Source organism: Prosopis cineraria, unplaced genomic scaffold, assembly GCF_029017545.1.
Source record: "Prosopis cineraria cultivar Desert tree isolate PC_DT_omini unplaced genomic scaffold, ASM2901754v1 PC172, whole genome shotgun sequence".
In the NCBI taxonomy this organism is placed as follows: Eukaryota; Viridiplantae; Streptophyta; class Magnoliopsida; order Fabales; family Fabaceae; genus Prosopis; species Prosopis cineraria.
Window position 1 is genome coordinate 50,767 of NW_026555499.1, and position 13,208 is coordinate 63,974.

Here is a 13,208-nt window from a genome sequence, read left to right on the forward strand (position 1 = left end):
CCCTTCAGCTTTGGCAGCACCTGCAACACCGCCTTTGCTACTGCCGTACTCGTTGGCCCTATGTTGTCGTTGCCCTTGCTCTTCTCAAGTCCTTGTGCTATGCATCCAGCAGCCCAGGTTTAGTCAGGAAGCTCGTAAATGCTTGCAAACAAGATAGGAACCTTGGTGTGGGAGTGATGGTGGTGGTTCCAAGAGTCGTGATTAAGGTGGTGTTCGATGATTTGGTGGAAGGGAGAAACAGAGGAGTCACGCGTGGAAGTGGCAAAGAGATCAAAAGTGGAAGGAGGATGAGCAGAGCATCTTTGAGACTTTGACGTTGAGAAAGTGTGGAGGAGAGAAGTGGATGAGAGAGAGGGTAGGTGAGGTGTAAAAAAAAAATAATAAAAAAATATAGAATGAGTCCTACTAGCAGAAAATTAACGTTAAGGGTACAAAGAGCAAAATTGAGATTAATGGATAAAATTGATCTCAATTGAGTTTAGAATTTTTAATAACTTTTTACGTATAGTTGAGAGAAAAAAATAATCCTTAATCTTATGTTATTTGAAGAATGATCTTACAGTAGCCCTCCAAATTGATGTCAAAACCTGATCCCTTGCTGCCCATGCATCGTGTTCAAATCATACCTACGTTTCCTATAATTGATCAATCGACCTCATCTTTTCAACCAAAAAAAAAAAATCCAACTAAATGTGTTGTTTTCTGATTCAAACCTGCATTCATCGCTCACAAGTAAAATGACCAATGCAAGTGGAATAATTAGTCCGACACACTTGGGTAATACAATGGCACATATTCTAACATAAATTAATGCCCATGAAACAGGGTCTTTGTGTATGTGTGTGTATATATCAGAATGTTACGGCCCAATCATCATAACGTGCAATGCTGATAAAATGGGTCTCTTAAAGAAATAAAATCATAATACATAGGGAACAATTCAACAAGAATGCCGCAGTGAGACAAGAACTAGACAATGTGAAACTCTTCAACCAGTAAGTGAACTCCTAACCCAAGTTGGAGCTACCATTATACAATTGTACACTTGAACTAAGAGTCCTTTATTTGCCAAGCACATTTGCCCCAGCAGCAGCCTCTGCAGCATCACTTTCTGGGTGGTCATTGGCACCTTGTTCTTCTGCGCCTGAAATAAATATCCTAACTGTATACTTTGCTTTTCTCTTTCCTTTCTGCTCAGGCTTACTCGCCCAGAACATTTAATCTGTAAGCTATTAACGTTTGTGATGTCAAAAAGTAGATTGCATACAAGAATGGATTCGAGTTGTCCTAATCACGGGCTGCTTTGTTCCTGCGTCCAGATATTGGGATAGGTAAGCCATTGAAAATAGGATTGGCAATGGCTGCACTTGAAAGAGCTTGCAAGTCTGATTTCAAATTCCATCTTCCAGTTGGCCAGACCGTGGCTGAGTCACTCTTTTCCTGATCTTTGAGGCTTGACGCACTTAACGATTTACGCACCCCAGAAAGCACATCAGTTATTATAGATTCTCCCAGACCCATTGGAATAGAATCTAACCATCCTGACTCAGTCTCAGGAAACAACACCGCCCGGCTGGCTGATTTTGGCTTCATGGCCTGACCCTTTCCTGTTGAAGAGAAGGCACTGCTTTCTCGTTTTAAAAGCATGTCAGTGGTATCAGAACCACTGTCAACTTCAGCCTTCTGACGTCTACGGACAGATTTCTCATCAGACTTGTCACCTCCCCCATCCTCAATCTCTACATGATACTGAGTCGCTCCTCGATCCCCAATCAGCAAATCATATTCAAAATTTCTTGACTTGTGATTTTGGTTTGATGGCATCTCTGAAACTGGAGAGGCTTTGGGGAGCCAATCATCTCTGAGCTCATCTCCACTAGCAGATCTATAAACAACCATTTCGGTTTCTACATTTTGGCTCCTTGGATTTGAAGATTTGAGTCCATAGTATGCTTGTAGATTAGCCATAGCCGAAGAAGTCTTCTCCCGGGTTGCTTTCAATCTTAAGGACTGGAAAGGCTCCTGTGTACTAGATCGAACTGAATGTGGACGTCTCTTTTCAGGACTGTAGTCTCTGCATTAAAATTTCAGTAAAATTTTGACCCAAAAGAACAGTAAAATGAATTTATACAGTTCAGCATAGATTTCAGTCCAGATAATTGATAATTAATGTTGTGCTATCTGAAACCAAAGAAATGCACAAGGCTATCTGATGAACTATTACATTACCATAAGGAAAATTCAGGAAGACAATCAATTTTTCCACATTCTAGAGTATGAAGAGCAAATAGTAAATCATAAATAAAATTTGTATAAGCGTATCAAATTACACCTAAAGTCAATCAAACTAAACTATGGCTAGAATCTTAGACTAATTTAATATTGTTCAGGAGTCCAGTAAGCAAAGAACGAGCTTGCAGAAAGGCATGCCAAAATTCCTTTCTAGTTCCTGATCTTCATTATACCACCAGGGAAGGCATGATGGCCCACCCTTTTTTCTACACTACACTAAGCAGTTTAGCAGCAATGGTGATATTAATTACAGTCCAAAGTCCAAAGAAAATCTGGCTGGTAAAATGCCAATATGATCCCTGAACTGTAAAAATATAAATTAATTTTAAAACCTCTTTTAAAAGAATTAAATATAAAGCAAGAAAGGATTTTCCTCAAAAATTCTTAAAGGAGTAGGTTATAATGGGTAGATAGTCTATTGCAGATCACAGGAAACAGTGAAGGAATCAAAGTATATTTGTACCCAGAATTGGCAGCTCCATTGGGAGGACTATGAGAGGGTGGATGTCTTCCTGGCAGTGGTATACGCAGAGTCTTCAGTGCAAACATTTGAAGATCTGTGGCTAGTCCATTCATCCTTTTGATATCAGCCACCTATATTATTACAAGGAGTTGCCATCAAAAGGAAGATAAATCATTATCAGATTATCAACCTAGAAAGCAACTGCAAACCTCACTCATTAGACACATCAAATTTATGATGACCGCCAACTGTTAAAATAATCACTGTAAATCTGATAATAAAGGAAAAGGCAAAGTACCTAACCTACCATAACATCAACATTTATAATTATAAGAAAGACATGCATGTGTGCGTATTCTCCTGAAGTAATGACATTTAGTAATCAAATATGCTAGTTAATGCATATGTCCATTTAAAAATACATAACTATTCTTGCCCCAAACAACACTAGGAAAGTATTCTGAATACTACTAAATATAAGATGCTGACATCAGTAAAAGTGCGCAAGTGATTTTCAGACTTTCCACATTAATGTATGATCATCTCCATCCTATATCGTACCTGAAAGGGAAGCATCACTCTATACTAACGAACGGGTAAATCAAGCATATACAATTAAATTTTGACTGTTATAAACCAAAAAAAAAAAATGTCAGAGACAGCATGTATTCAAGATGAACAGGATCTTTCCTATTTTCAGTTTCCCATCCATAACCGGTTGCATCCATTACCAAGTGTGTAATAGAAGTGGACAACAGCACATGAGGACAAATAATTAGTTGATTTCACTCAAATATTCAAGACCCATGTCGACCTTTTACTGTCTTTCTCTATCAGCTTCATCAAGTACTGGGAGCAAGTGGCAGAACTAGAGCGGTTAATCCATATCAGCTCATGAGAAAACAACCAAACCACATAACCTCAATCGTTCCACAAAGTTAGATTAAAAACAAGCATTTCATTTTTTTAATATTAATATTATAATATACACAGAATATTTCTCCTCGTTTTCAAGAAAGGCTTTGAACATTCACTAGTTGCAACCTTTGAAGGAAAAAAAATCACACCCTCTTCAACAGAGACTAAGAAAATTAATTACAAGATGCTTCAAGAATCGTCAAGCGAATACTCAAAAGAGAATATGTAAAACGATTCGTACCTCGACACCGTACTTGATGGCCACGCCGGCGAGAGTGTCCAATTTGGAAACCGGATGCTCAATCCAATTGCGTCCGTTACCTCCGCATCCACTTCCATTCTGCAAATAATTAGACGGAGACATGTTCGCCGATCGACCGTCACCTAACCCTTCTTTCGCAGAATCCCAACTGCCGTTACCTCTACCACAGACACCGACACCAAGATCTGCGATAAGAAACTGGGAATCTCACATGCACAATCGCGCAAATTAACCGGTGAGGGAAAGAGAAACGAATCGGGCACAACACCAGAGAGGAAAAATTGTTCGAATACAGAAATTAGGGCAGGGAAAGACTTAGTTTTGACAGAGAGAACTAAAATGAAGCAAAAAAGACGAATGAATGAATGAATGCAACGCCAGTGTGAGATTTTGGTGAAGGAAAAGAGAGTCTTCTTCTGTAAAGCTTCAACAAGAATTTGGCTTTTTTGTGCAACCATTCCCTTCGTCTTCTACTTCAATTATATGCATTGCGTTGGATTCTTCTTGCTCCTGCGCGTTTTCCCTGTAAAGAAAAAAAATATAACAATAAATCTTATAATATTTAAGGCACCAAATGTATTTTCAATTACGTCCAAAAAAAAAACCATTTGACGATAAAATTAAGTAAAATTCTATACATTCAGCATTAATTAATAATTTATCAAGAAATGATAAAGGAAAAATTAATCTTTTAGTCCTCCAACTTTTAAGTCACTTGTAACTCAGTCGTTTAACTATGACTCACTATGATTCAATCCCTCAACTATAACTCGCCTATGACTCAGTCCTTCAACTTTTGAATCACTTACAATTTAGTCCCTTAATTTTTGTTAATTTTTTTTTCATATTAGCTTATATCTCACATTAATGAATAAGAAGAGGGTATTTTAAAATAATATATGAGCATTTTTTATCCCTCTTATTTGATAAAAAATTTTAAAAAAAATTAAAAAATAAGGACCGAGTTATAGGTAAATCAAAAGTTGAGGGATTGAGTTGCAGCGAGTTATAGTTGAGGGACTGAGTCGCAGTGAGTCATAGTTGAGGGACTGAGTTACAAGTGAGTTAAAAGTTGAAGGACTAAAAGATTAATTTTTCCAACGATAAAAAAATCATTAAATTTTGTAAACAAATATTTCATCTTTATAATTTAACTATATGGATGTTTATGCGATGCAGTGGAGAATGGTCCATTAAATTAATATATTGATATTGAAATTGTGTGAATTATTTTTCTTAAAATTTAATATTCATACCATGCTCATATTAAAAAGTAATAGATATATAGACATGGGTCTAATTTTGCATAACTTTCATGTTAAACAATTATAGAAGTGATAATCGCGTGACTAAGCTCCACCATTCTTGTAAGTGGGATTCAATCCCCACATAGATTATTATTAAAAAAAAAAAGTGGTAAGAGTATAAATTTCATCTCCATTGAAATACCACTGACATGCCAACATGTTCTTGGTCTTGAACCTGAAAATGCGACTACATTGTGTGACAGAGCTTTCGTCCAAAAAGATACAACTTAACTCAATCTGAATTGAATTAGTCGAAGCCGATGATTTTCAGGAAGGAACAGTAATATTGACAATGATCTCTTAGATTCAGGCTATTCATGTTAATCTCCCTTGAGCATTTTTATCTTATTGTTTTCCAAAACAAAATTATATCTGTCAGTAGATGTAATACTCTCTTCAATCTCAAATATATAATACTTTTAACTGCTTCATAATGATTAAGAGAAATAATTAAATGTAGTTTGTATTATTAAAATGATAAATGATTATCATTGCTCCTCATTGTTGTCCTGCAATTAAAATTAATATATTTTACTAGTATTTACTTTTAACTTTTTTTTTCTTATATAATCTCTGCACAATGCGATTCATAGAAGTAATTATGAAAAATAAAAATTTGATGTTATTGACTTTTTTCAGAGTATTTTACATTTTAAACAACACCAATGGGTACAAAATTTTCTTATATTTAAAGATGGAGTGTTTCTGTTCAGCATTAATGAAAAAAATTAAAAAATTAGAAATTTAAATCATTGCATTAGAATTAAGGTGCAATGCTCGTAGTCTTCGGAGTTGTGAGTTTATATTATTTTACTTTACTTTATCATATTATATATTATAAATAGTCCTATATTAATTAATGAATATATAAAAATGGTGGAACTGGGGATAAAAGTCAAATGGATTGGGCAGACACATTGAGGAGTGTGAGGATTCTTTTTCCCAACGGGATTCGGCCACAATTATGAGCTCATGTGTCTTCTTTTGTTATTTCCCTTAATTTTTTATTTTTAAAAAAACAAAAAATATGTACTATTTTTTCCCTGCAGCTGTAAAGGGTACGGGTTGGGCCAGAGCTTAATTAAATTAATTAAAAATAGGGTTAACGCGGAGAGAGACCATGACTGGTCCACTGCACCGACATAGTGCCTCACTAAACCTGCGTCCCTCAAATTTATGGGCCCACCAACTCTAATCAGTTTACCGGGTAGGAAACAAACTTCACGGTGAATAAATTTGATTTAATTAATGTTCTCAGTTTAGTTAAAAATTTTTAATTTAATGATAGAGAAAGTCGCTGTTTATGGAAACTGGCCAGAAATGTGCTCACGTGCAAATCATACATTAACCCCCCAAAAGAAAGGTGCAAAACATCAAAATAAATTAACCGTGCTTTGTCTCTTTCCCATGTGCTAGCATTATGCTTGGTTTTGTTTTTTAACTACATAGTCACAAAAAATTGTATAAAGAGACAAAATATGCTTGAATTTTTTTTCGTGTAAAGTCACAAAAATTATATAAAGAGACAAAATTAAATCATGTTAAAATTCATAAAAATTTTTCTACGAATAAATTAAGGATCATGCTATGGACTTGAATCAGTTGAGATATCATTGCCAAGTGAAGAAGACCATGATACGTACATCCATTTTTTAGTTTTCATCAGTCTTGTCTTATTTTTTTTCATATGAGAAAATATAATTATCAACCCCTTAATCTGAGTGCATTAGTATAGGTTCTTGTTTGGCAAAAACAACAAAAGGGGTGTCGCGAGAAGTGTCAGAAACTCGGGGTCTCAAAACAATGAATGAAACTTGACTTATAATCAAACATGAAAAACTCGGGCTTCCTTACCACAATTCACCCAGATGCGATAATGCGAAGTAAAAAAAATTAATATAGATATAGGAAAGCAGAGATACATTAATTAAGTAATAGGTTATGCCGACCGTACAATGAAAAAAATAAAGACTAAAACTATATAATAAAAGAAAAAAATAAAATAAAGTAGCAGACGAGGAATTTGGAAATTTGAATGGTAATTTATTAATACTGATGATCATTCTTGTTCAGAGAAGGCTCCTCTATTTATAAATAATCCTGGCTTGGTGTCCAAGCTCCATGATCACCACTTTTCTTAAATTTAAAAAGTACTTCCTCTATTATGGTCGCATGTCATGGTTGGAATGTAGAGATAATGACTTAGACTTGGTCTTGACTTAGTGGCTAAGGCTTCATAAATATTTATTTTTTAATTATGTTAAAGATAATTAAGTTGAGTTGAGCCCAGGCCTCCAAATTGTGCAAACAATGCCCCCTGCATACAAATTAACTAGAGCTTTCATAGGCCAATTTTGTATGAATATTTTCACTGGTCTCACTTCCAAGCGTTGCGTGAGTAGTATATCTTGGAGGACTGACTTGATATCGTTCTAATTGATGGTTGATCTAGTGCTTTTCTTGACGGGCACTCTTGTGTTTGAGGATTAGGGGCCATGTGGTCTAGCTTAGGATTAAGTTTCTCAAGATTTGGGACCTTAAGAGCTGGTTTTGGAATTGGTTCTTCAAGTTTTTGGACCTTAAAGACTAGTTTTGTAAAATCTAATTGCTGTGGGGCTCAACTTTGTGACTTTTGTCCCTATGGAGAGAGCCCTTGGGGAGAGCTTCTATGAAGAAGGCCCTTGCAGAGCTCGCCTTTCTAATTGTGGCTCCTACGGCTCCGGCCCTTATGGTGCTGGCCCCTGTGGCACTGTCCCATGTGATGCTGGCCCTTGTGGCACTAGCCATTGTCTTCCCCAGTGATCAAAATGGCTTGCCATTAAGTTTGATGCGCCATTTATCCTTTGAAGGATGTTATAGTGATCTTTGTTGTTGATCTTCTAGTTAAAGGGCACGTTGAGAGATTGCCCCTCGAGTCCGTCTATTCTCTGAATGTGCAAGCTAATTAGAGCTTGCTCTTGCCATAGTCTAAACAGAATGACAGAGATGTTCCTTAGCTCATCCTTCAGGGTTTGCAATAGAAATCTTTGCCTCTCGTTAGCTTAGCATTCCAACTTCTCCCAAGCTTTGGCTTGCTTATGCTACTTTTTTAGATGTTGTCTCTTAAGTTCCTCTACCAGTGCTTGTGAGGTTATTGTTTGTTTATTGATACGATCATGTATCATGGTTAAAGACAAAGCTGCAACATTATTAGACACACTAATAAGATCTTTACCTGGGCGAGAGGATTTCATACTCTCATCCCGAGCTAGTAGGCAAGGCGTTCCTTAAGGAGGTATTGCTTGTCTCTTCACGATCATTATAGTATGAGAAGCTTGTACTTCATGTTCTGTGTGTGCAGCCACATTCTCTAAGTCATAAGACCTGGGTCCATTCTTTCCAACAACATATTGATCCTTATGTGTCACAAGCATTTTGTTCACACAAGTTCCACCAAGTGTGCCAAAAATTGTTCAACAAAAATAAAAGGAGTGTCGGGAGGCATGCTAAAAATAAGGGGTCTCAAAAGGATTGAAAAAACCTAACTTCTAATCAAACGCAGGGAACCTGGGCTCTTTTATCACAGTTCACCTGGATGCGATAATGCGAAGTAAAGAAAATTAATATAGATGTAGGAAAATAGAGATACATTAATTAAAGAAAGAGATGACAGGCTACGTCGACCGTACAATAAAAAAATAAAGACTAAAACTACATGATAAAATGAAAAATAAAATAAAGTAGCAACGTGAAGTCTAAGAATTTGATTGGTAATTTATTGATGTCGATGATCATTCTTGTTGAGAGAGAGCTCCTCTATTTATAGATAATCCTGACTTAGTGCCCAAGTTCTATGATTGCCACTTTTTTTAAATTTAGGAAGCATTTCCTCCATCGTGATCACTTATCATAGGTGGAATGTGGAGATAATGGCCTAGACCCAATCTTGACTTAGTAAATAAAATTTTATAAATATTTATTTTTTAATTATTTTAAAGCCGATTAAGTTGAATTGAACCCAAGCTTTCAAATTCATAATTTGGGTACAAATAATTCTTATAGTATTTTTTCCCATTACTTTAAGTCTCTTTAGTTTATCTTTTGTATAACATTAGCTTCTCTATTTTTTTAATATGCCCAAAATGATAATGAGATAACACTAACAATGTTAAATACATTGACATGTAACTAACATTATTAATTTGTGCAGATAGAAATTATGATTTAGCATATTAGCAACATTATCCACCATGTTCTATTTCATGTTTTAGGTTTCAATCTATTGAAAAATAATATTTAACATCATTAACATCACCTCCTCATTCTTCTAGACATATTAAAAAAAAAATAGAGAAGCTAATGTTACATTCAAGATCAACTAGAGAGACCCAAAACCAAAAAAAAAAAAAAAAAACAAGAACCTATACCAAAACACGTTAAACTATAAAGTCTAATAGTTGTATTTTCTTTTTCATTTTCTGAGCAAGTCTTTTTTTTTTAAGCAGAAATTTTCAGTAAATCTTTAATTATGAATATTTCAGCTAAATACAAATTTCCAGAGTATTCGATCATCCGCAATATATATCAAAATATAAAAGCTTCTAAAATGATTTCTTATTTAAAATTAAATCACTCATTTTTTTTCTCTACAGTGACTTCTTTAAACAAAGAAACTCGACGAATACAAAAGTAAATTTAACAACCAAAAGCAAAAGAAAATCTTTAAATAGTTTAGACTTTAGATTCAACCATCCTTTGCCAGATACAGTGCTTAATGTATATCTTGCGATAATGCACGTATAAAATATATTTTAGAAAACACTCTATACTGTTCCCGCTTTATTTCACACTGCAATGACCCAGTTTAATTAAGAAAAATCATTTAGAAGAACTATCGCAAATAACTTTTTTTAAAGCTTAGTATATTCATATAAATTTTATTATATTTTGTTATTAGCATAATTAAATTTAAGTATACTATTAAGGTTAACGTGTGTTGATTCATATAAAACCTTGGAGATAACGTGTATAATGAGGCAAGTTTGATTTTTTTAAAAAAACAAAAATGGCAAGTTTGTTTGCTTTGCCCTCCGGTGAGGTCAGCTCGCGCGTTTCAAGATTCTTCCGTATAATAATATTCCATGGGAAGTGACACTTTCTTCGTACATCATTCTAGAAGCATCCATGAAACAGTCAAAAGTATGATTCGTTATTCTGGATTAATTTGTTACTTCCTCGTTTGTACATGTACAGCAATGAACATATTGGCATACGTTTTTGTTTCTAATGACAAAATCAAAATTAAATAACAAGTTAACTAAAAATATATATTTATACAGCCGGTTGATAGAATTTTTTTTTTGTTTTCCTCTAAATTTTTTTAACAGCTTGAAAATACTAACAACAAAGTGATCATATATGCATCTTCAAAATTATTAATTATTAAAAACTGATGAAACTATACTCATCTTTATATAATTATTAAAATCATTAATTATTAAAAATTGATGAAACTGATCAAAGTATGTTTATTATAAATTTATGATGACATATGAGCGTTAATTTTTACAAAAAAGATATAAAACAAAGTTAGTTACTCTAATTTGCAGAAAAATACTAATAATAATATTTTATTATCAAATATATATATACATATATCAGCATTTTTTCTAATTATAAACAGTATTTAATTAATTATAGATAAGTGTCCTTAAAAAACATCATAAAAATTATAGACAATATTTAACTAATTGTAACATATTTTTAACCACTAATTTATCGACAACTAAATTTAGGAAAGAAAAAAATAAGACAAATTTATAAAAATATATGAAACAAAGGCTAAATTATACTAAACCACCCTAAATTTTGAATAACATACAAATAATCACCTTAACCATTTAACACTTAATAATAAACCCCATTAAACTTTCATATTTATATAAGTAACCCCCAACTATTAATTATATACAACTTCATAATTTATTATTTGTGTGCATTTAAACTTTCAAACTTTAATTGATATACTGATAACCTTCTAAATGGATAAATTTTAAATTACAAATAAATAATTAATATATAAAATTAATCATATAAAATTATTTGTATGAATATAAGAGCCGAAAGAAATTCACTGTAAAGTTTTAAAGATTAAAAAAATTATATACTTGTGATTCAAAGTTTAAAAGGATACTGTACAATTTAACTTAAAATCATTATAATAAAACTCGATTCAATTTGATTCAAGTTTTAAGAAACAAACAATTAAATCAAATTAAAGCAATTAATTTTGTCAAAAAACAAAAAAAAAAAACTAAATCAAATTTTATCGACAATCAATTTTGATCCATTCAGCTTAATTCAGTTTGGCGTCATTGATTTGAATTAATTTTGAACACTCTTACGCAAGATTCCGTTCAAGGGAAATAACTACTGTGTTTCAGAGAGACTCCTAATGGGAAAATAAACTCGTCAGATCATTCATATACTTATATCAGCTTAACTCAACAGCATTAATTAACAGTTAAATTTCTTTACAATAATTATTAAGTCACCATTTTCATTCTTAAAATCAACACATCCTGCCTAAAAAAGAAGTTGCGACCTGAGTTAACATCCTCAATAGCACGTGGGATAAAAAATCAAGCTATTTGTGACCCGAGTTAACATCCGCAATAACACGGGCGAAAAAAATCAAGCTGCATGAATAACGAGTTAAAAAAATAACAATAATAGAACAGAGACTCGCACACAATTAATTTTAAAAAAATTAATTCTAACATGACAATGGCTGGAAACTTAGATTTTCAGTAATGCTCTGATTTATATGAATAATTGGGACGTGACAGTTTCCAGTTTTTTGAATAAAATGTAATTATGTAAAAACAACCGTTCTCCAAGTCACAACTTAATCGAAAAGCATGAAACCTAATTGATAAGAGAATTACATACCCGGTCCTGTATATTACCGCGAAGAAAAATACTGGTAGAAATTTTAACATCATTAACACACACACAAAATATTAATGGAAAACATTTAAACAAATAAATATTCATATAGACTATTTGTTGTATTGGAATATGACCCAGTGGAGACATAGGCTTCCGCTTCACCACCAACATGAGCAAAATAGCATATTGCCACGAAGGACAAGACAAGATCAAATGAACTAAATGAAAGAAATCCCAGAAAATCAAAGTTTCAGAATATTCCATCCAATATTGCACATAAAAAAGTTGAATTTATAAATAATTCTACCTGTCAAAATGATGATGGGAACCTACCTATGTTTATTATGAATAAATATAACGTTTGCAACTCTCACTAACCACTAGCAATTGATATTTAACATCCTTCCTATTAAACAATGCTGCAGATTTGAAACACTCTTCACACCTGCCAAGAGAAGAACCAAGTGAAAATCTTCTCGAGATCATGGCCTGAGCAGTTATATCATAAAATATATATTCACTGTATAGCTGATATACATCAAAAGGTCCACAGAAACAGGGAGGAAAACAGGCTGAAAATAGTGGGCACGTGATTTCTGTAGAGTTCAATGTTGAAAAGATGAGTCATATTATTTGTCTTTGATATTTGATATTTACATGATCATTCACGTAGAAGTTAGAAAAACACTAGGAAGCGATACCACCAGTGATGAAATATGTAAATATTAGAATGGGCTAATAATACAGAAAACTGGGAAACATAGGTATCACTGTGAATGAAATAATTCGTAGAGGGAAATTGAAGCAACAATCTACCAACCAACAATACAACAATGACAAGCCTTATTTCGCTAGATGAGGCTGGCTACATGAATTGTACGACATCATTATACTTTATTATTTATCAAACTTTTAGAAATATTGTTCACTAAAAGGTCTCGCTCAACAACTTCCTAGAGTTTTTTTTTTTTTTTTTTACCTTCTTCTACCCCTCTTAACAAGGTTTAAAGTTATCTATTCTAGTCTCCTTACAAAT

At 33.4% G+C, this 13,208-nt stretch overlaps 1 protein-coding gene across 1 annotated transcript; it reads right to left on the reverse strand.

Moving 5' to 3' along the window:
• Window positions 1-778: 778 nt before the first annotated feature.
• On the reverse strand, window positions 779-4,450 carry LOC129295702 (uncharacterized). Its single transcript, XM_054934243.1, has 3 exons — window positions 3,915-4,450; window positions 2,756-2,886; window positions 779-2,074 (listed from the first exon to the last, which is right to left on the reverse strand). The coding sequence occupies exons 1-3, from the start codon at window positions 4,035-4,037 to the stop codon at window positions 1,288-1,290; spliced, it is 1,041 nt and encodes a 346-aa protein (XP_054790218.1). The 5' UTR covers window positions 4,038-4,450; the 3' UTR covers window positions 779-1,287.
• Window positions 4,451-13,208: the final 8,758 nt, after the last annotated feature.

Excerpts from the sequence above, each read along its gene's own strand:
- LOC129295702 (XM_054934243.1), bottom strand. The coding sequence starts at position 4,037 with ATGTCTCCGTCTAATTATTTGCAGAATGGAAGTGGATGCGGAGGTAAC. Across the intron at positions 2,887-3,914 it reads CCATCAAGTACGGTGTCGAG|GTGGCTGATATCAAAAGGAT; the intron begins GTACGAATCGTT and ends GTAATAATATAG. Across the intron at positions 2,075-2,755 it reads AATGGAGCTGCCAATTCTGG|AGACTACAGTCCTGAAAAGA; the intron begins GTACAAATATAC and ends ATTTTAATGCAG.